The sequence below is a fragment of the Coniophora puteana genome (assembly GCF_000271625.1).
Source record: "Coniophora puteana RWD-64-598 SS2 unplaced genomic scaffold CONPUscaffold_16, whole genome shotgun sequence".
NCBI lineage: Eukaryota > Fungi > Basidiomycota > Agaricomycetes > Boletales > Coniophoraceae > Coniophora > Coniophora puteana.
Genome location: NW_006913068.1, coordinates 1,025,490 through 1,046,428, shown reverse-complemented (window position 1 = coordinate 1,046,428; position 20,939 = coordinate 1,025,490). Strand labels below are relative to the sequence as shown.

The 20,939-nt window shown below is 53.0% G+C and overlaps 8 protein-coding genes across 8 annotated transcripts; 4 read left to right on the top strand and 4 right to left on the bottom strand.

The window, feature by feature from the left end:
* Window positions 1–1,714: 1,714 nt before the first annotated feature.
* CONPUDRAFT_159166 (calcium-dependent phosphotriesterase) lies at window positions 1,715–3,707 on the bottom strand (the record flags this gene model as incomplete). The annotated part of the gene is made up of 6 exons (XM_007776221.1): window positions 1,715–2,009; window positions 2,070–2,129; window positions 2,215–2,367; window positions 2,437–2,672; window positions 2,743–3,117; window positions 3,264–3,707. The coding sequence occupies 6 exons, from the start codon at window positions 3,705–3,707 to the stop codon at window positions 1,715–1,717; spliced, it is 1,563 nt and encodes a 520-aa protein (XP_007774411.1).
* A 919-nt stretch (window positions 3,708–4,626) lies between these two features.
* On the bottom strand, window positions 4,627–6,321 carry CONPUDRAFT_159165 (calcium-dependent phosphotriesterase; the record flags this gene model as incomplete). The annotated part of the gene is made up of 6 exons (XM_007776220.1): window positions 4,627–4,921; window positions 4,987–5,046; window positions 5,161–5,313; window positions 5,376–5,614; window positions 5,689–6,063; window positions 6,214–6,321. 6 exons carry the CDS (start codon window positions 6,319–6,321, stop codon window positions 4,627–4,629), a joined length of 1,230 nt encoding a protein of 409 aa, XP_007774410.1.
* Window positions 6,322–8,045: 1,724 nt separating this feature from the next.
* Window positions 8,046–10,390, bottom strand: CONPUDRAFT_159164 (uncharacterized protein; the record flags this gene model as incomplete). Its single annotated transcript, XM_007776219.1, has 8 exons — window positions 8,046–8,727; window positions 8,773–8,918; window positions 8,968–9,105; window positions 9,151–9,304; window positions 9,364–9,575; window positions 9,627–9,750; window positions 9,813–9,980; window positions 10,029–10,390. The coding sequence occupies 8 exons, from the start codon at window positions 10,388–10,390 to the stop codon at window positions 8,046–8,048; spliced, it is 1,986 nt and encodes a 661-aa protein (XP_007774409.1).
* Window positions 10,391–10,914: 524 nt separating this feature from the next.
* CONPUDRAFT_159163 (uncharacterized protein) lies at window positions 10,915–11,506 on the bottom strand (the record flags this gene model as incomplete). The annotated part of the gene is made up of 3 exons (XM_007776218.1): window positions 10,915–11,314; window positions 11,373–11,453; window positions 11,502–11,506. The coding sequence occupies 3 exons, from the start codon at window positions 11,504–11,506 to the stop codon at window positions 10,915–10,917; spliced, it is 486 nt and encodes a 161-aa protein (XP_007774408.1).
* A 1,386-nt stretch (window positions 11,507–12,892) lies between these two features.
* CONPUDRAFT_30363 (uncharacterized protein) lies at window positions 12,893–14,046 on the top strand (the record flags this gene model as incomplete). Its single annotated transcript, XM_007775881.1, has 4 exons — window positions 12,893–13,276; window positions 13,334–13,567; window positions 13,654–13,866; window positions 13,921–14,046. Coding segments are annotated over 4 exons (957 nt in total), but the record flags the coding sequence as incomplete, so codon positions are not given.
* A 108-nt stretch (window positions 14,047–14,154) lies between these two features.
* On the top strand, window positions 14,155–14,756 carry CONPUDRAFT_65816 (uncharacterized protein; the record flags this gene model as incomplete). The annotated part of the gene is made up of 2 exons (XM_007775917.1): window positions 14,155–14,244; window positions 14,298–14,756. Coding segments are annotated over 2 exons (549 nt in total), but the record flags the coding sequence as incomplete, so codon positions are not given.
* Window positions 14,757–15,243: 487 nt separating this feature from the next.
* Window positions 15,244–15,675, top strand: CONPUDRAFT_36957 (uncharacterized protein; the record flags this gene model as incomplete). Its single annotated transcript, XM_007775886.1, has 1 exon — window positions 15,244–15,675. A coding segment is annotated over one exon (432 nt), but the record flags the coding sequence as incomplete, so codon positions are not given.
* A 2,461-nt stretch (window positions 15,676–18,136) lies between these two features.
* CONPUDRAFT_140075 (delta 9-fatty acid desaturase protein) lies at window positions 18,137–20,620 on the top strand. The gene is made up of 8 exons (XM_007776217.1): window positions 18,137–18,275; window positions 18,432–18,770; window positions 18,838–18,849; window positions 18,907–19,316; window positions 19,376–19,524; window positions 19,580–19,791; window positions 19,920–20,095; window positions 20,229–20,620. Exons 2-8 carry the CDS (start codon window positions 18,587–18,589, stop codon window positions 20,358–20,360), a joined length of 1,275 nt encoding a protein of 424 aa, XP_007774407.1. The 5' UTR covers window positions 18,137–18,275; window positions 18,432–18,586; the 3' UTR covers window positions 20,361–20,620.
* Window positions 20,621–20,939: the final 319 nt, after the last annotated feature.

The window sequence follows — 20,939 nt, the reverse complement described above, 5'->3', positions numbered from 1 at the left end:
GAAGCGGGCGACGGTGGTTGGGAACGGTGAAGCTGATTAGGATGCATCTGCTGATGCGGCACAGGCATCGAGAGCTGAGCCTGGGGGAACGGCGGCGCGTCGCGCCGTGCAGGCTGGAGCGAGGCAGGGTGCGGAGCTTGGGCAAAGTTCCGTCCCTGATTGAGGTTGTATGCCCCATCGAACGAGCGTGGCGGCGGGCCGACGTCCGCGTTCACGGCGGTGCGTGAAGGCTGGGGCACGTCGCGGATGAGCGGGCCTCCAGAAATGCTGCCACCACCATTCTTGAAACTCGCACCGCTAACGCTCCCGCCACCACCTCCGAGCCCTGGCCCGGCGTATCCGTTATTGCTCCCGCGCGAGAAGCTCTGGTGAGACGGCGGCCGGTTGAAGTATCCTCCAGGGGACGGCGAGCGTGCGCTGGCAGGCGTCGATGCTGTTGACGCATACCGCGACTCGGGATCGCTGCTCATGCCCATGCCATTGGACTGCATCTGTGCAAGCAAAGAGCCTGGGGCCGGGACAAACGGATCGTTGCGTTCGACGGAGGAGCTCCGAGACGGGGCGCGCGAACTGTGTCCTGAAGGCATCTGGTTCATCATGTAGGCGGGATGGGATGGTGGGTCGGTCGTCCTCCGTGCAGGCGCTGGCCACGTATGCTTGTATGGTACAAAAATGGGAGGCTGCTGGCCAGGATCACTGCTCGTTCGCGAACGAGGACGGCCCGGGGTGCGATTGGCGTACATGACGAACGACTTGTCAGGACTGGTGATGCAGGGATAACGCTGCCAAAGTCATCAAAGGGAAGTGCTCGAGGGGAGGTCGAGAGGGAATCGTGCGGGGTCTGTGAGCGGAGACGGCTTATGAGATTTGTGACCATATGGATAGCTGTGTCTGCCGTTTCAGCCGTAGACTCTTCGGCGGCTGTAGTCTATGAGTACTTGGTCAGGCACACGTGTCACTCTTGATATACCCTCCAATCTCTCTCTGAGATGTTTTGGGACACACAGGTGGATCTGGTGGCGAACGCGGTCTTGCAGGCACAGAGGAACAAACTAAGGTATAGGGTGCCTCCATGAGAAATTCCTAATCAGATCGGAGCACGTTTGGTCCTGTTTTTCATCCAACGCATACTGCAACTTCACGACATACACTCTCATCAGTGCGTTATCCACTACTTCGAGAGCAGAGTGATAAAGCAAAAACCGAAACTCGATTCCTGTATCTCTCTCCACGTTCTTCGGGGCGCCTTTGATTAAGCCATCAAGTAGCGAGTTTTCGTCTCTCCTTTCTAGATTGGTCCCTTTTTCTGCCATGAACGCCATCTAAGAAGAGTGAAAGTACTCTGCTGTATAGTTCAGCAAGAAACCTGGATAAGTGGCCGGTACGTTCTAAGCCCAGTTGACGATCTTGAATATGAAATCCTATCCAGTCCGATAGGTCTTAGGTAGACAAATCAGAGACAGGTACACTCAGTCATGGGGCCCGAACTCGTCCATCCGAGTTTCTGAGGACGGAAGTGCTCCAGTGCTCCGGGCTCCCCGACGGTCCGTTGCTGACATTCAATCTGTTTATACAAGCATGACTCTCTCACCACTGCCTCGAGGACGAAATTGTTTCTGTTCTACACATAGACGTACAAAAATACTCTTCGCCATCCTATTCCCATACACTACCCCTGAAACTCAAATCAACATGACCCCGCCGTCCTACCATCCTAGAGCGTAGTGAGATCGAGACCCTGCGCGGTGATATTCGCAAAATACAACGACGTCTCGTCGAGGATCAGCAGCCCGCTCCGCGTGAAGATCATCTCCGCCGTCGTGCTGTTCAGATAAAACTTGCCGATCAGCGTCCCCTGCGAGTTCCACACGTGCGTGCCCTCGCCGTTGCCCGAGTACACGTTGCCGAGCGTGTCGAGCTGGATCCCGTCGGGCACGCCCGAGTCGCTGTACGCGAACACGCGTCGGTTCATGAACGAGCCCGTCGCCGGGTCGACGTCGTATTGGTATCTGCGGTGCGGACGCGAGGTGAGCATGCATAGGACCGCGCGCACGGGGAATTGAGCGTACATCGTGGCAGGGTATGTATCGTTCGATCCCAGGAATCCTCCGGATACACCCGTATCAGTCCTTTCGAGAGAAAAGAAGGAACATGGCGTCAGCACTAGCCGTGACCTCGGCCTCGAGGCCATCTAGAAATATCACTCGCACTCACACATATGCAGTTCGCCCGTCGGGCGTGAACGCGATGCCGTTGGGGTAGTAGAACTGGTCTGCGACCACCCGTACCTGGCCCGTGGACGGATCGAGCCTGTACACCTGGCAGGGAAGTTCCGGCTGGGGACGGAAGCCGTTTAGCCAGCCGTATCTGCATCGGATGTATACGTCAGTTGAAACCCTCATCTCATTTCCATGCAAGAAAAAAGAAGAGACGCACATCGGATCCGTAAAGTAGATGATGTCGGTGCCCGGCAGCACCTTGAGATCGTTGAGCGAGTTGAACTGCCGTCCGTAGAAGTTGTCCAGCAAGACCGTCGCATTGTACGGCGGATACGGGTTCACTGTCACGATCGACGACGGAAGATCTGCGCGACCGGACGTCGCAAGCAGCAGGTTGCCCTTGTACGGACCCGTCCCACCATTCACCATCTGCACCGAGTCCGAGAGGTTCAGCTGCCGCCATCGCTCCCGCGTCAGCGCCAACACCACCAGACCTTGCAAAGCGCAAAACGACACCACGCACCACATGTATAGGCACATCAATCTCCCCGCCCTGCGCCCACGCACTCTCGATATCACTAACATTCACATAGCTCACAACGCTATTATTGTACCACCCACTATACCCGCCCGGCCCACCGTCGTTGCTCGAGAAGAACACCACGTTCAGCTCAGGCACGTAGATCGGCGCCTCGTGTGCGATCGAGTAACCGGGCGTCGCGGCGACCTGCTTGATCTGCGCGTTCGGCCCAAGCGCGGAGAGGAACGCGGGGTCGAAGACCTGGATGAACGGCGGCGCGGTGTACGTCGGGTTGAAGCCCACGAGCGCGGACGCGTTTCGCGCACTGTACCAGGTGCTGGTTGGGCCGAGGACGTTGTAGTCTAGAGGGTTGATGTACTGTAGGATGGAGAGCGAGGAATGATAAGCACGTTACTCATTGATGAGTGAGCGGGGATGGATGCGAGCGCCACCGATGTCGATGAGCCCTTACTCGGATCCCGTGGCAGAGGAGTGATTAGAAGAAGAACATTGAGGATACGTACCACCGCACCCTCAGGAAGCCCAGGCAAGGTGCTGCTGTTACTACTCTGCGCAACACTGTACGACACAGCCGCAAGAGCGACCGCGCCCGCTATCACCGTCGACTTCGCCATCAGAGAACGTACGTTCGCTTGCTGCTCGTCCTTTTTGCGATCGGCGTTCGATTCACCTTGCTCTGCAGCGTTCCGAATTAACAGAGCGTAAGCACCAGCCCGAGTCCAGCGAACAAGGCAAAGAACAAGGAAAGAGAGGCGAACACGCACGGGTTGGCTTTTTATCCATCGCCAAAGGTCGACGTTTTCCGGGAGCGCGGGCAGCCGAAAATCAGGGTGATGGGATGGGATGGGACGAGGGCATGGCGTCGGCTGACTTTGATTCGCGCCCTTGTTCGCGCCCGGCGCGAGGGTCCCTGCTCTATAGACCCCAGGTGGTCCCATGACCGTCATAGGTGTTCGTGGGGGCGAGGGAGCGAGAGAAGCTGATGTGCGCGAACCCACGGGCTCCAAGTTTTCTCCAAGCCTGCATTGAATGACTTAATCAATACAGTACCAGCGGGTCAACCTTTACTCCAAGTCTGCGAGGCGCTTAGCGAGCTCTTGATGCTAGTGAGATATCGGCCAAATGCTAGGGAATGTCAGTCCCAGCATGGGCTTGCTTGAGGTACTCGACGTCGATGGCGAAGTACGTCATCCCGCAAGCGGGGTGTATGCAAAACCAGCAACAACTTGACGTCAGCTCGCGGCGCTGGAGTTTTCTCGTGGGTGTAGACCGGCTGATTTGTACCACATAAGGCCAAAAATAAAGATCATATCGATGAACAATTGAACGCACCCGTGACGGGTTCGCCGTGCCCTTGCTTTACGAGAGGGTGTGTCAAGTGATCATGGCGTGGAATCTCCTGGGTGACGTGAGGGAGAGTGTATGAGCGTAATCAGATAGAATGTAGGGTGGTTGAGGAGTGCGACATGTTGTGTTGCTTGATGGTTCTGAGTGCAAGATGAAATTTCCGAGTTTGCATGGAGGTTCATGGAAAGTTCGCCACTTTGGGAGGTCCGGGAGCCGATCCGTCTGTCCGTCTGCGCCACATAACGTTTGACTCTCGCTGCCATGATCAGGTACGTCAACCGTCAGCACCAAAGGTCCGCTATCTCAGCAAAATTATGTTATACGACAGTGGATACCCATTTGCTAGAATGAAGACTCGCCAAGAACGCATCCTTCAAAGTCCACTTCAAGTCCACCGTGGTCAGCAAAGCTTCATCTTCCTCTTGCAAGGCAAACTCTCTCTTTCATTAGCCAACAAGCACACAAGAAGACTCTAAATAAGGTATCATCCTGTTAATGGAACCGCCCTATACCAGCCCCTCACGGCACAGTAAGATTGACGCCCGTCGCAGTGATGTTCGCGTAGTATATAACCTCCTCATCAAGGATAAACAACCCGTGCGCCGTGAACAGCATCTCCGCCGTCGTGCTGTTCAGATAGAACTTGCCGATCAGTGTCCCATTTGAATTCCACACGTGCGTGCCCTCGCCGCAGCCCGAGTACACGTTGCCATTCGTGTCGAGCTGGATCCCGTCGGGTATGCCGGAGTCGGTGTATGCGAACACGCGCCGGTTCATAAACGAGCCTGTGGTGGGGTCGACGTCATACTGATAGCTATGCGTACATGAGCAAGGTGCCAGCCAAAGTGGGAGTGGGGGTGCATGTGTCAGACGACGCACATTGTAGCGGGGTATGTGTCATTGTTGCCCAGAAATCCACCGACTGAGCCAGTGTCGGTCCTGATGAAGAAGAAACAGGTGCATGATCAGCACCCGGAACGTGCGTCATGCAGCAGTCAATAATGAAGGGGGCCTCGACGCAACTCAGGCATTAATCGGATACTGGATACTCACACATAGGCGGTCTGCCCATCGCCCGTGAAGGCGATTCCGTTGGGGTTGACAAACTGGTCCGCAACGGCGCGCACCTGGCCCGTGGACGGGTCGAACCTGTACACCTGGCTCGGCAACTTTGGCTCTGGGCGGAAACCGTTCAAGTAGCCGTACCTACGTCAGGTCTCGAATCAGTATATGGAAGCACACGAGCCGCAATGGCGATGAAAACGCACGCAGGATCCGTGAAGTAGATTATTTCAGTTCCAGGAAGGAATTTAAGGTCATTGAGCGAGTTGAACTGTCGGCCGTAGAAGTTGTCCAGCATCACCGTTACGTTGTACGGCGAGAACGGGTTCACCGCCACGATCGACGGCGGGGACTCGGCGCGGCCAGACGTCGCAAAGAGGATGTTGCCCTTATACGTGCCTGTTCCCCCGTTGACCATCTGCACCAGGTCCGATAGGTTCGTCAACTACAGACACAAACATACCGCAGCCGTTCGATCAGCAAAGTCCGGCTAACAGCGCGTACACGACGCAAACTCACCGTATGAATAGGAACATTGATCTCAGTATCGTTCCACGACTGCTCTACCTCGCTGACATTGAGCCAGCTCACAACACTATTGTTATACCACCCATTATACCCCTCGGGCCCGCCGTCGTTGCTCGAGAAGAACAGCGCATGCAGCGCCGAGACGTGCACTGGCGCCTCGTGCGCGAGCGCATAGCCAGGCGAGGATGCGACCTTGCGGATCTGCGCACCCGGGCCGAGCACGTCCGTCACGAACGAAGGATCGAACACCTGGAAGAACGGCGGCGCGGTCTGTGTCGGATTGAACCCGATGAAATCGGACGTGTTCCGCTCGGTGTACCAGGTGCTGTTCGGGCCGAGGACGTTGTATTCGAGTGGGTTGATGTACTGGGGAACGGAGGGTCAATAATGAGGAATGCAGAGGAAATGGATGCAATTTTGGACACGGCACGGGCAGGGATGCCACCGAGTAATGCTCGGAGCCACGTTGCCTTGGAGCAGGAATGGAAAGAGTAAAATGAGAATAAAAGGACGTACCACTGCACCCTCCGGTAGCCCGGGGATAGTACTGTTGTTACTCTGCGCAGCGCCGTAAGACACGGCCGCAAGGACAACCGCGCCTGTCAGAATCATCGACTTTGTCATGGTCACAGAATGTCCCTTCGAGTATCTTCTCTACAAGCTATCGTCCCAGCTGTTCTAGGCTCACGGTGAGTGATGCGGAAGGGGAGAGGCACACCCGCACTCTTGTATTCCACCGGGCTTTTATCCATCGCCTACCACCGTTCACCGGATGCGCGGACGGCCGACGAGTACGAGGGCCATCTATCCATCTGTCGTCTGGTTCGCCCGGGACGCGAAACTTTCCATGTATGCGGGTCTGCTATGATCTTATGACAGTCAGCGGCCGAGCGAAGGCTAAGATGTAAGGACCCATTGCTACAGTTGAATCAATGGTAGTGGAGTGGGGAGAACCTTGTTTATGTCTTCTCCGTTCTGATGCGTGGGGCTATGAAGCGCGCGTACTGCAACGAGAGCAATATTAGATACAGCAGCAGCACAACGAGTCCGCGGCGGGGTGCACCAGCTGCTGCGCAAGAGCCTGACCTTAGCGGCGCACGAAGGTGTTTTGACGCTGTCTCGGTATTCCAGGAGCAAAGAGGATAGATGATAAGGCCATTTTTCTAGAAGTCCTTCGCCGTTAGGACGCGAGAGGACATATTTGCGCCTAAAATAAGGAACGATGAGCAATTGCATCACATCAACGCACGAGGTCGCATTCTTCGGGGCCATAGCTTTACGAGAGGGCGCGTCAAGTGACCGTGGCGTGGTAGGGCTCAGGTGACATAGATATGTTGGAATGGAACGACGAATGAGAATGTTCAAGTTGGTGATTGCTGCGTACTGCATCAAGGTGTAGGTCCTTGGTGGATATATGCGGTGGGTCCGCCGGCGGTGCTGGTGCCCCCGCGGGCGCCGGAATCTTCCGGTCCGCACGCGCCGGCTTCAAGCCCCTGTTCATGCATTCATGTCCGCCGTCGTCACCATTGCAAGAGTGGTGGTTAGTACCGTCATTACAGTCGCCCTAACAAAAAAGAGAGCCGAATGAGGTATTCACGTTATGCACCACTTACCTTAAGCAGTTATTTCTCGCCCTGAAATGAGTGCAACGGTGACCCGTGAGTATATGAGGAAAGCTGTTCCATACATCATTGCTGGCTACTACTGGCGGCATCCGAGCTGAGTTACATCACTAAATGGGCGGATCGAATATAAGTACATGAGCAGTAGTAGAATCCGTTATAACTGACACCGTACCTTAATGATATTTCGAATCTCCAGCACGAGTGGAGCGTAAAGTCCGTTTTTAACATATGGGAAATCCGACCAAAATTAGATGGTGAAATGGTCAGATCACGGATGATATTATAATATTGATGGCTGTCTTACCGCTGATGGTGCCTGCATGATAATTACATGATAAGATCGGCTGGTGTTTTATGCCGTATGATAAAAGCTCACACCATATGATGAGGACTCGCAATCTCGCCCATGATTCCAATGACAAGACATTCATTGTGAATATTATATAGTACATCATGTAGCATTATTCGAGGTTAAAACGATGAACGAGGTAAATACACGAGAGCAGCAAGGATGCATGAGAGCAGGGACATGAGAGCAGCAGCAGTAGACGAGCGCAGGAAGTACAAAGAACGAATTAAAGTGTATAGACCGTGAAGCGACAGTTGGAAGGGAGCAAGAAAATAAAAACATACGTTTGGGCGAACACAGGCCCGGGACAAACAATCTCTGGGAAGGGAGGGGACGTGAGCGAAATGAAGCAGTGATACACTGATATAACATACCTAGTTGCCAGTCCTCTTCGCCGGTGGTTTTCCCCCTGTACTGATCCTAGCACTCTTTGCCCTGGTTCGAGTGGCAGGCTTTGGCGCCGGCGCTGGATCTTCTTCAATTGAAGAGAGGTCGGACTCGATAGCGCTCGCTGGTGCCTTGCTACCGGAGGACGCGGGTATGTTCTTGGTGCGCTGAGTCGGCTGGGGCTTGTCGGCGACGTTGACCGCACCGCGCAGGATGGAGGACGAGGACACCAGAGCCGGAGGTAGAGTACGGGGCTCCGAGACGGATGAGGACTCGTCCTTGTCGGCGGGGCGAACATTTGAAGCAATGGCGGGCTCGTCTTCATCCTCGTCGGAGGTGAAGACGGTCTTCTTAGCCTTGCCTCTTGCTGACGCGGACGGCGGCTTGCTGGCTGTCGATGGAGGGCGCGAGGAGGGCGCAGATCCGTCGAGCGCCTCGTCGAAAGTCGGCTCAGGTGACGTTGAGACAAGCTCAGTGTCTCCGTCGAGCTCGACTTCGAGGTCGACAGTCTTCAACCGCGGCGTACGGCCATACGTGAGGCTGTCAGACGAGGCTGGGCTCGGGGGGAGACGTAGGAGACGGTCGAAATCGTTCTCCTCGTCGCCCGATGCGTCCGAGTCGTCGTTCCATCGCCCGGGCTTGTAGCCCTCTTCGTGACCATAGACAAACCTGTAGTATATTAGTGATAGTATAACTAGAAATGAATAAACTCACTTGTTGATCCGGGCTAGTATCGCGTCGACATGGGTTTGGACGCGCTCGTCGTTGAGCCATGCGACGAAATAACTATGGGCCCGTTTGAAACTGTAGTCGCCATCGTTCATGGGCCACTGGGACGCAGAACACATGACAAACCGAAGCTCAAGTAATATTAGATCGTGCATACAGCGAGTAACGAGAGAGACTTACAATGATCATGGCGTAGGCAACATGTTCGCGAGTGACCTTCGGCGACTCCATCAGCAAACAATTGCTGCGCGGCTTGACGAACGTAGAAGCGTTGGCGGCCAGGGACGCCTTCGGATTGATGAACAGCATCTTCAAAAACTAAGACAAGGTTAGTATTGAAAAAACAACGCGAAAAAAACGTACTCGAGCTAGTAAAAACCCGTCACAAAGACCCTTCCATGGACGATCTGGGTCGAATTGATCACCACAGAGATGCTTGCCTCTGTACATGAAGGAGGGGAGGAGACTCGAGCGCACGACGAATGGTGCGTTACCGTTCTTGATCTGAAGTCGAACGCTAGGCAATAAAAAAAAACGTTAGTACGCGCACAGTTGCAGCAGTGAGAATATACGTACGTTTCTTCGTCCTCCATAAATGTTTTGAAGTGGGCGACAGGGACAAGGAGGCGAGCGAGGTCCTTGTGCGAGAACCCGAGCTCTGCGCGCTGCGACAAGTGGGTGATCGGGGGATCGAGACCGGCGCTCGAGTTGACGGCGGCAATAGAACCGATGTGTTGCTTGCAGTTCTTGATGTCGTTACCGCGGTGCACGCCCATCTTTTCTGTGATCTGACATGATTTGTCAGTGGATATATGCGCATGAAAAAATAGTTTACTCACCTTGCCAATGCGGCCGCGCAGCTCTTTGAATTTTGAGGGCGAGCGGATGAGATCTTGCAGGTATGGACAGTGGTCTTCGATCCACTGCCATAATCTATCGCAAAAGATCACCTCGTGATCTTTCCTACAAAAGCGCATATAGTCAGTATATAGTAATGAGCGCAGGGAGAAAATATCAAGACTTACATTCCATCATAATCGTTAGACGCGGTCGTCGTGAGGCGGCGAAGCGCGGTGTCTTCGAGGTCTTCCAGGGCGCGATAGACGCCGATCTGGAGACAGCTGTCAAAATCCAGGAATAAACCGCCCGAGCGGACGGCGTAAAGCGCGAGGTGGAGGCACTGGTCGTCCTCGCTGTGGCAGATCGACATCAGAAAAATAATGACAGGTGATGGGACTTACCTTTGCTGTGTTGTCGGACCGGTCCGACGCCTTTTGTGGGGATGATGATCGGCGTCATCATTGTCGTCCTGATGGTGTTGGCCCCTCGAGCTAGAAGCTGTGCTGCGCACAGATCGACTAGAGCTCGGGGCGGGGGGCTTGGACTTCTCCTTGAGGATCCGATGGGTGTCGCCTTCAGGATTTTCGGCCTGATCGGAACCCAGGTGGACTCGCGGGTGCCGGATCTTCGTACCGGAGGCGGAGCTGTGGTTGGATCGCCCGGAAGCGGGGGCGGCGGCGCGGTATTTTTTGAGGGAGTGAGAGAGAGGAGCCGCGTCCTCCAAAGAGGACTCGCGCTCAGTCTCGCGGGAGCGTTTGGGCATGAGGGAGGGAGGGAGGAAAGAAAGAGAGGCAAAGGGAGGACCGACACACCAGTACTTTTGACAAAAAGGTGAGCTTCGAAACCATTTCTCACGCTCAAACCGAAGCTCGAGTCGCTTAATTAAGACAGCTTCGGTAACTCCGCTGTGGCTGAGAAATAGCCCGAGATGACCGATGCCTGTAGCCTGCCCCGAAACTGAGGAAGACATGATGTTGGAAGTTTTCGAATACACTGAGCGTGTTGTGAATATGATCATGTTGGAAGTTTTCGAATACACTGAGCGTGTTGTGAATATGATCACGCAAATAGCCCGAGATGGCCGTCCTCTCCCTATATTGAGCGCGGGATCGACCTGAACACAGCCACCGCGGAACCAGATCCCGCGCGTGGAAGATGCCCGAGTCGCCCGGTGGGCGATCGCGTCAATGCATACGCGGATCGAGCCAATGCTACGACGCGTCTTTCACACGTCGAACGAGTCATAATCCCCCACAAAGTATGCATTTATATTAATACACTATGTACCTATGTAAAATTGAAGCGGCAGCTGTGGCTGCCCCTGTGCTGGGAGAGGGATTGTAGGTGCTCCGGGGCAGAGAACGTGTCGACTGAGGGAGCCAGGCACGTCTGGACCCATCTGTTGCATTCGGGGCATTGAAGTTCTCGTCGTCTGGTGCCGGCCCTGTCGTTGAGGTGCCCGTTTTGATACAACCAGAGGAGCGCTTCAGCTGTGTTGACAGCGAGCATCCGCGCCGGGTCCGGTTCTTCCTCGCTGTCTGAGCCTGACTCGGGATCGGCGAGTACGTCGGCAACCCTATCGTTGCGGGAGTCGTTTGATGCCTCTGATTGGCTGTCGTCCGTGTCGAGGTTAGCGTCGAGATCGGGTCCAATATTGAACCAGGGCCGGTAGTCGGGGGGAACATCACTACATGGCGCATATAGCCGTAATCATAAGAGTCTCGTATGAAGAAGGATGTTCGTACCTTAGATACTCGTAACCACGCGTCGTCGGATGAAGCTGTCCGACATGAATCCAATCTTGCCAATTCACGATCGGAATGTCACTATGTATTTGCAATGAGAGCCGATCAATGAAAAGTCAGTGTTCATACCTCATGATGACCTTTGTGGGCTGTTTCAGAGCGTTTCGAGGGTGTAAAAGAAAGGTTAGTGGGTGGATGGATGAGCAAAGTTCTGGATGAAGGCCGTTGTTGAGGAGAAACGAGAAATCTGACGAAGATGGCCCCTATCTTTAGCTACGATCGCGCTTCCCGAAGCTCGATCCGCTTATTTAATATAGCTCCGGTAACTCCGCTGCGAGAAGCCAATAGCCCGAGATCGCCGTTGTGCGCGACGCGTCTTGGAGGGAAGACGTCTTTCTCCCCCTCCAGTCCCTCCCACTGCAATAAAAATCATCATGCCTCAATGCCCCGAGTGCGAGAAGGTGATACGTACCCAAACCGGCGTCAAGAAACATTTGGCGACTTGTCAAGCAGCTCAAGACGCTCGCAAGAGGGCCTATGGCGCTGCTGCAGATCTGGGGCCATCACTCAAGCGTCGCAAAAGGGATCCTCCACCGCCAGCGCTGCCTGTTGCAGGTCCATCACGCATACACAGGGCGGAGAGCATCGACGAAGGCCTTATCACCCGAGAACAGACCGAAGGCGTTGAGGAGGCGCACTCCGCGGCTGGGATCAATGATGAAGTTGAGTTGCACGGCGAAACAGAGATGTTGTCACAGTCGCAGCCTCTGGTGCGTATCCCACTTCTTTCCCTCTGGTATATTCAGCTTAAACATTTGAAATGTTATTAGGAATACCTATCAGCGCGTTCTGGGCGCCCAGTGCGAATGCCCCGACATTTTAGAGACCTGCTACCGAGCAGTTCATTGCACCTTGCGCATATGATGCCGTACACGCGCCAGCTACACCACCGAGCCCCCACAGCACCTCCTTCTCCTCGTTTAGCCTCCCCTTCCCCTTCTCCATCATTTCAGCCACCCAAGTACACTACTTCAGCTAATACATTCCAGCTCTACCGAATATATGAATGCTTACCAACTCAAATTCCTTCGGACACGCTTCAAGACGTCACAGATGCTCCCCTGCTACAGTCTTGTTCTTCTCATGAGGTAGCTGGATCACTGGGCTCTCTTGGCCCTCCCTCCCCCAGCGACTGGAACATCCATGAGGTCATGGCTGCCTTCAGGAACCCGACTTGTGGTATTATGCTTGCGCATCTTAATGCCGGCTCCACTCTCAAGTCGGAGATTGATGCGAAATGGCTTACCTGGCTCCTCAAGCACCCTTTATTCAAGCAACATGAGCTCGCCGAATACAATCCTCACACCCACAACATACGGCTCGACGCATATCTTCAAAAATCGGGCAAGGACAGCATTTTTCGAGAGGATAATGGCTGGTGCTTGTCATCGGTCAGTATTCCTATGCCATTCGAAGGCCTAAAACACCCCAAAGGCGAAGCTAGTGCGCCAAAGCTCGAGGTAGACGGCTTATATCATCGAAACATCGTTGATATTGCGCTTGCAGCCATTCAGGATCCCACCACATTCAGTGCACTGAATACCACGCCCTTCGAACAACGCTATGGGACCTCTGATGGCCGCGATATACGGATCTACTCGGAGGCTTACAACTCGGACGCTGCTCTGAGAGCGTATCGAGAAGTGAGCGCAGTACCACGACAAGCAAGAGATACTATGGAACGAATCGTTATTCTAGTCGACTTCTACTCGGACGGAACTCTTCTTGCTAACTTCGGCGAGGCTTCTCTTCATCCCATCTATATGTTTTTCGCCAATCAGTCGAAGTATACACGAAGTAAGCCCACATCAAAATCATGTCATCACCTCGCGTACATTCCTGATGTGAGTTTTCATATAATTTTATCTGATTCTTCATTTGCTAATGTCTGGACTTCAAAGCTGCCTTCCGGCTGGCAAAACACGTACACAGATAGATTCAAAAAGCCACCCACGAAGGACGTCCACACGCACATGCGACGCGAGCTCATGCAGGCTGTATGGCGACTTTTACTGAGTGACAAGCGTCTGCGCCGTGCCTATGACAAGGGACTCGTATCCATTTGTGGAGATGGCCTCACCCGCCGAGCATTCATTCGGTTCAACACATATGCAGGCGACTTTCTGGAAAAGCAAGTCCTTATTTGATTGTTCTACACGACTTGCTGATCCCAATGGGCGTATATAGGATTGCGTTGGTGACGCTCAAATATCTGGGCAAGTTTCCTTGTCCGCGCTGCCTTATTCCTAAGGATCAATTGGCCGACTTGGGAACACCACGCGACATGCGGATGCGGTCAAAGTTCCGAGAGGACTCTGAGCATCGACAGGGTCTAGTAGAGCAGGCGCGTAATAGGATCTTCAAGAAAGGTTATTCTGTCAATTCAACACGAGTGAAGTCTCTTCTCGAGGAAGGATCATTTACACCTACAACTGTGAGATCTTTTGTCTTAATCGATCTGATGTTACTGATATTATTGGCTCGATAGAACGCTTTCTCGGAGTTCTTGCTACCGAGAGGCGTGAACTTTTTTTCGCTATTCGCAGTTGATCTCCTGCATGAATTCGAGCTCGGCGTGTGGAAAACTGTCTTCACACACTTGATCCGAATTCTCCTCTCAATCGGAGGCACAGCAGTCCAGACTGTCAACAGCGGGTGCGTTTCATGTTTATTTGTATGTCACTCGGTCTCTAACAAAGTGGAAAGCTATCATAAATGTCCTTCTTTTGGGCGCTTCACTATTCGGAAATTTCGCAAGAACGTCTGCGCTATGAAGCGGCTAGCAGCTCGAGACTTTGAGGATATATTGCAGGTATGCCTGGTACTCCCTAGCGCCCATCAACTATGATTTATCTGCATTTCTAGTGCGCTTTACCTGTTTTCGAGTCTGTTCCATGGCCAGAACGAAGACACAGACAGGTTATCCTAGACATGCTCTTTGAACTCGCTAACTGGCATGCTCTAGCCAAGTTACGAGTTCATACTGACGATACGCTCCATTTCCTTGAAGCTGCCACGGTCAGTCTCGGTAATACGCTGCGAAAATTCCGGGCCGACGTCTGCCCACACTACGACACCCGTGAACTCCCACTCGAGACTGCTGCTCGTGGTCGACGAGCAGTCACTCGTCTGGTTACCCAAGCAGCCTCCTCCGGTGGTCAGACTTCCAGTGCCAATGTTCCATCGAAAAGTCTTCGCAAGGAGCTCAATCTAGTGATATACAAGTTTCATTCTCTCGGCGACTACGTCAAGACGATCAAGGAGCATGGAACTACCGATAATTTTACATCTCAAGGAGTGAGTGGCGCTTTATTCTCATTCTAGTCGCTGATATGATATTCTACATAACCAGGGAGAGCTCGCTCATCGTAGTCCCAAGTCGCACTATTTTAGGACTGGCAAGAAAGTCAACAGCGCAGTCGAATCTCTGACGCGTCTAGAGACGCGTGAACGTTTTTTTCACAAGTTTATTGACTATCTACAATCTACCACAGACGACGAAATGCCAGCCATGAAATCAGAGAAGGATCAGCAACCAGCACCGGCTAAGAACAGTCCTGAAGACCGATATTGGGTATCCTCAGACTCAAAGCGCGTGCTCTCCTTGTGGGATTTCAGAGATGTCTTGCATGACGCCTTCAACATTAATAAGTCGGCGAGTTCATTTCCTCCTTCTTGTCTGGACCTCTTTGCTTACAGTTTATATACTTAGGAATTTATGACATGCCTTAAGACGCATATCCTAGACCGCCTCATAGAGAGCAACGACGTGCCCGATGGCTGCGGTCTACCAGCGCATCCCTCAAGCGCTGATTATTCTCTCCAACAGCTTGATACGCTCACCATCTTCAAAGATCAGATCCACGAACACAAGACTCTCAGAGTCAACTATACAACATACGACTTACGACGCGAGCAGGACATTCTCAATCCTCGCTCACGGGCAGATCTCATGGTCTTGTCTGATGCATCAGCAGGCGATGATGCTCCTCACCCTTACTGGTTCGCGCGGCTGGTATACACTTTTCACGTTAACGTTTATTTCCGGGGCGAGGATCCTTCTGCATGTCGACAGGTCGTTGTGCTCCTTGTCCGGTGGTTCGAGCATGACTCGAGTTATGCTTCTGGCTTTGAGGCACGGCGGCTTCCCCGGGTGGCCTTCCATCCTCTTGGAACGTCTCAGTGCTGGGACTTCATTGACCCAGCTACCGTGATTAGAGGGGCTCATCTCATCCCAGGCTTCAAGCATGCACAGGTACCCGGTCCCTCTATTCCGCGACACATAGGTCGCATTCACTTTGGACCCAAAAACTCTGACAGTGTCAACGAGTGGACGTTTTATTATGTGAACATGTATGTCTTCGAAGTCTCTTCTATTCTAGAAACTAATTTGACATTACTGTAGTTTCGTTGATAGAGACATGTTCATGCGTTTCCGAGGCGGTGCGATCGGTCACGATTTGCCCCCATACTGGAACCGGAAACTTCTGGATGCCGCCGCCGCAATTCCCGAGGCCGAGGAATACGAGCTACCAACCGATTTGGATCAAGACAGCAACAATGAGGAGGGAGACAGTGATGAGGAAACGGACGGGAATGAGAGCGGTGATACCAGTGATGAAGAAGGAGACGCAGCAGAACTTGCTGAGGCAGAGACTGCAGCACGTACGGATGAAGGGCTTTTTTTGGGTGAAGACGAGGCTCTCACTAACGCGACCGGCTTCGCATCATTGTAAAGGTCAGCTAGTATTCGAATCTCTACCGTTTTTATTGTTCGTTAGTGTTCGTGTCTACCTCAAGCGGTGGCTGCCATATGCAGTTGAAGTTATCGCTTAATGATAATTTTGTTTCTGATATGGTCTCCGTATTTTATATTCGCCTAACAAATGTACGAGCAAGATCATCAATTTCGATCAATGGTAAAGTGTCCGCGACATGGTGTTCGGCCGAAATTCACTGCCACACCGTAACGATATGTTAACTCAATGGGAATGCGTCACCATCCGTGATCATACACAAATGTCTCGACGACGATATTATAACAGTGATCACTCGGTATAACGGTCAAACTTTTCCCACCCATTTAGTGATGTACCATATACAAGATACGACAGATTCGTTCATCCGAGAAGAATCGTAATACTTAAGTTAGAGTACGGAACAAGAGATTTAGACATCCACCAGTGGTTCATTCATTACTTCCGTTCCATGAGACTCGGAGAACTTGGAAACCTTTAAGTTGAACCGTACGCTATCGAGCTATCCAATGTCGTTCGTGGTCACAGGCTGTCAGGTTTAATGAAGCGTGTTAGGTTACCACACTAAGGAATGAAGGACCGCCAATATGGTCTTAGGGAATTGTAAGTACCGAGATCAGGTTTGGTCAGGTTTGTATGGTCTAGTAAGGACCTCACACATGACTCCGTGATGAGGCACATTATTCCAGTTCCGAGAGTAACCTCACTAAAGTAGTTAAGACAACGCTCGACGCCAACTCTACAGTTGCGACAAAACAAGAGCGACGGCTTACAAGATCTCGTCGTGAGCCAACTGTAAGACTTTTTGCTAGGGAAAGGTATGTGCAAAGTCGCATCTCTCGGGTCTCCCAAGAGCGTGTTTCCCGGAGCCCGGATCTAGAGAAAATCTAATACATTGAATGCGCCGTGGGTACTTACTTATCGTACTGTTTAACCTGAAACGCATGGAGCATCACCTAGGACAAAAAGCAAATTAAGCTTTAGGCTGTTGACAAAGTTTCAGCCTTCGTGAACCGTCCACGTGTGCGAGGTTATGGAGTCGATGCCTAGCCAATTCATCGTCACCATAATCCTCGCTGGGACTCAAAGCGGAGAGAGAAAAAACTTTCGGGTGTGCGATAAGAGCGCGAGTTGTGTCAGCGAAGGTTCCGGGAATGAGAACAAAGCAAGGTGGAACAGTGTGCTGAGATTGCCAGGGCCGCCGCCCTAATTGGGGCTGACGGATCCGTGCTCTTGTTTTGACAAGGAGCTCGCACAGAGTGTCGAGGCGAAATTAACGCCTGACCTGGTAATGAAGAGATACTGTACCTTGAGCAAGCATCTGCAAGCTGTTTCGATACGCCCTGCTCAACATCGGGTGGGTCCCCCGTTCTGATGACCGCAACCGGGATGGCCGTGCTCAATTAGTGACCATGTTTTGTTATTGTTGTCTGGATACGGAGAGCGTCGCCACTCCGCCGGCGAGAGTCCAGAAAATCTCGAGTCCAGGCGCTCCGCATTCGTTTACGTAGATGTTGAATAAGGAGAGATGCACACCCACGAGATGGAGAAGCACACTTGGACTGGAGCGGGACATGCGAGGCACAATGTCGGCAAACCAATGCCGGATGAGTGAATTAATGCCTCCGCGTGGCTTTTAGGGTCGGACGCACGTGGCAGATCAAGAGGGCCGGCCCGCTGTCTTCTGAGTATTTTGACGGTCCATTCAGGGGTTTGCGTGTTTGCCCGACGCCTTGCCGACGCCTGGTGACAATGTCAGGCGAATCAATCTTTTTTTTACCATTTGCATCTCCTTCTGGGTTCGCTGCGCTTCAAAACGGCGAGCACTTGATTACGTCCATGACTTATTCTCAGTGCTCTTCTTGTCTGAATCCGAGAGAAAAATGAATCCAAAACTCTCCGCTCGCCCGGCGTAGAGAGGTTCCCACTTTTCTTTGTTCGATAGCCCCCGCTGGGAAATATGAGGCTCAGACATTCCCTTCAGCGCCAAGTTCTTGTCTCATCGTGACAGATTCCGGGCCGAATCGCATGCAATGAACTCCGTGAACCTAGTCGTCTTGTCCAGATTCGCTATTGGCATCAATACGTGAGTGCAAATCCCCAAATCCCCAACCAGTCAGTTTCGCGTCATGCTTCTTGACTCAATGATTCCTCTCCAAAAACGCCTTCCAACTCCTTTTTCGGTTTCCTATCCGTCGCTCCGAACAATTCCCCCATATTTCAACCCGCATCAACCGTGAAGGCGGAATGTTCCCTCACTATCTTCATCACCAGCATATATATCTCTCGACCTGGTAACCACACCGCCGTCCACCTGCCGCCTCCGATCACGTCTGGCTCGTGCTAAATACTAGGGTGCCTGCACCTACACTCCATCCAACGTCTAAGGCCGCGGTCATGCTCGACTCTCCTGCCCTCCGTTCCCTCACCGCCGGCTTTCCCAAGACGAAAGGTGTCAAGTGGTTCAACCTCGGCGTTTTGGTTATCACCCCGGCACTGTCCATCTATGGCCTCCTCACCGTCCCGATCCTCACCACGACAGTCGTCGCGACTGCGTTGTACTACGTTTTTTCCATGATAGGTATGTCGCATCACCATATTGGACACCCTTCATCGTCTAACGCCACCGACAATTCACTCCCAATCAGGCATTACGGCAGGTGAGCTTTATTGAGGAACGACCTTTCCTTCTGCGCACTTCTGACATGCCTCTGCAGGTTATCACCGTCTATGGTCCCATAGGGCATACAACGCCTCATTCCCTCTCCAAGTCTTCCTCATGCTCGCAGGCGCCAGTGCGACTCAGGGCTCGTGCTATTGGTGGGCGCGCCGTCACCGCTCGCACCACCGACACACCGATACAGATCTTGATCCCTATAACTCGGAGCGCGGGCTGCTGTGGACCCACATTGGATGGATCATCTTCGACACGGACCTAAAACCCGGTTATGCCGACATCACCGACCTGCAGCGGGACCCACTCGTGCAATGGCAACACCGCTGGTACTACTATGTCACCATGGTCTGGGGGTACCTCGTCCCTATGCTCCTGCCAGGTCTTCTCTGGAACGACTGGAAAGGCGGCTTCTTTTTCGTCGGCGCGCTTCGGATGACCTTGTGTCATCATGTGAGTTTCTTCCTTCTCTGCTCTCGTATTATCATCATCTGATTGAGGCTGGGTTTCAGAGCACCTTCTGTATCAACTCCATTGCACACTATCTCGGTGATACGCCCTACGATGACCGCAACACCCCACGCGACCACCTTATCTCAGCTGTCCTGACCATGGGCGAAGGATACCATAACTTCCATCACCAGTTCCCTATGGACTACCGGCAAGTTCTATGCTTCATCCGTCACGGAAGCACGCCATGCTGACTCTGCCTCCAGGAACGCGTTCCGGTGGTACCAGTACGACCCTACCAAGTGGTTCATCGCCTTGTGCTACATGGCCGGTCTGGCTTCACACCTGCGCATCTTCCCGAGCAACGTGATCGAAAAAGGCGCGCTCACAATGAAGCTCAAGGCCCTAAAAGACGTCCAGGACTCGCTGCCCTGGCCCCCACCGGCGTCGCAGCTGCCCGTTGTGACCTGGGAAGAGTGTGCGTCCCTTCTCTCCTGCCTTCTCCCGCCAGCGTCCTGCGCGGCGTCGCCCACGCGCGATGCAGGAACGCCTGCGGGGAAGCTCGGATTCGCCACGTCATGCTGACCGGTCGGATTCTCGCATTAGTCCAGGAACAAAGCAAGACGCGCGCGCTGCTCCTTATCGCGGGCTTCATCCACGACGCGTCGCTCTTCGCGGAAAGCCATCCCGGCGGGGAGGCTCTCATCACGCAGAGCGCGGGCAAGGACGTGACGGCGTCCTTTTTCGGTGGCGTCTACAACCACTCCCACGCCGCGCACAACGTGCGTTCCCTTTTTTGCCTTCCATCTTCCATGCCCATCCGAGCCCTCCCCCCTCGCGTTCCCCATTGCGTCTCGTCGCACGCTCTGTCGTAATCTTTTCTCATATGACTCACTGGTCCTTATTGTATTGCAGTTCCTCGCGATGATGCGCGTGGGCATTCTCGCTGGTGGCGTGGAGAACGTTGGCGAACACAGCATCCCGCCCAGCCAGCGGCTCTACATCGGAACCAACATGCCAGAGGAGATACAGCCTGGCGAGCAGTGAACCGATTTACACTGCGGTGTTCGCATTGCGTGTTTATTGTCGGCGCTCTCTTCCGGGGAGGGCCTAGAGAAGGAAGGTACCTTGAAGTTTACGAAGTAGACAGCAATGATTTGGATCTTGACGTAATGGTTTTCTTGTGCCCGGTCACGTACCGCTCGCTCACTCACATATGCTTCTATATTCTATGCCTTGTATAATTAGAAAAGCCCTCGACGTAAACGGGAGCACATACTACTTTAGTCCACCAATCTTATTTCCGCACTGCTGATAGATAACAAAAGTTGATGCGGCTTCGAGCCTGGACTGCATGGGTAAGCACGCCCCGATCAGAGGTTCACGAACTCCCACTTCCAGGTGTTTGGGAACTTCTGGTAATCTTCTCATCCTTCGGTAAGTACATCCGGCGTATACCGGTACATGTGTTAGCGCTATGGCGAGACTCAACGGCTCATAACCGTATAAATTTAATACACACTCTCCGATCATTATCGATCAATGTTCGCATTCAGCCCATGGCTGTGATAACGGTCCCAAAGTATGAGTCTATCACTTATCTTCGGTCGCAGGATTTACAAGGTT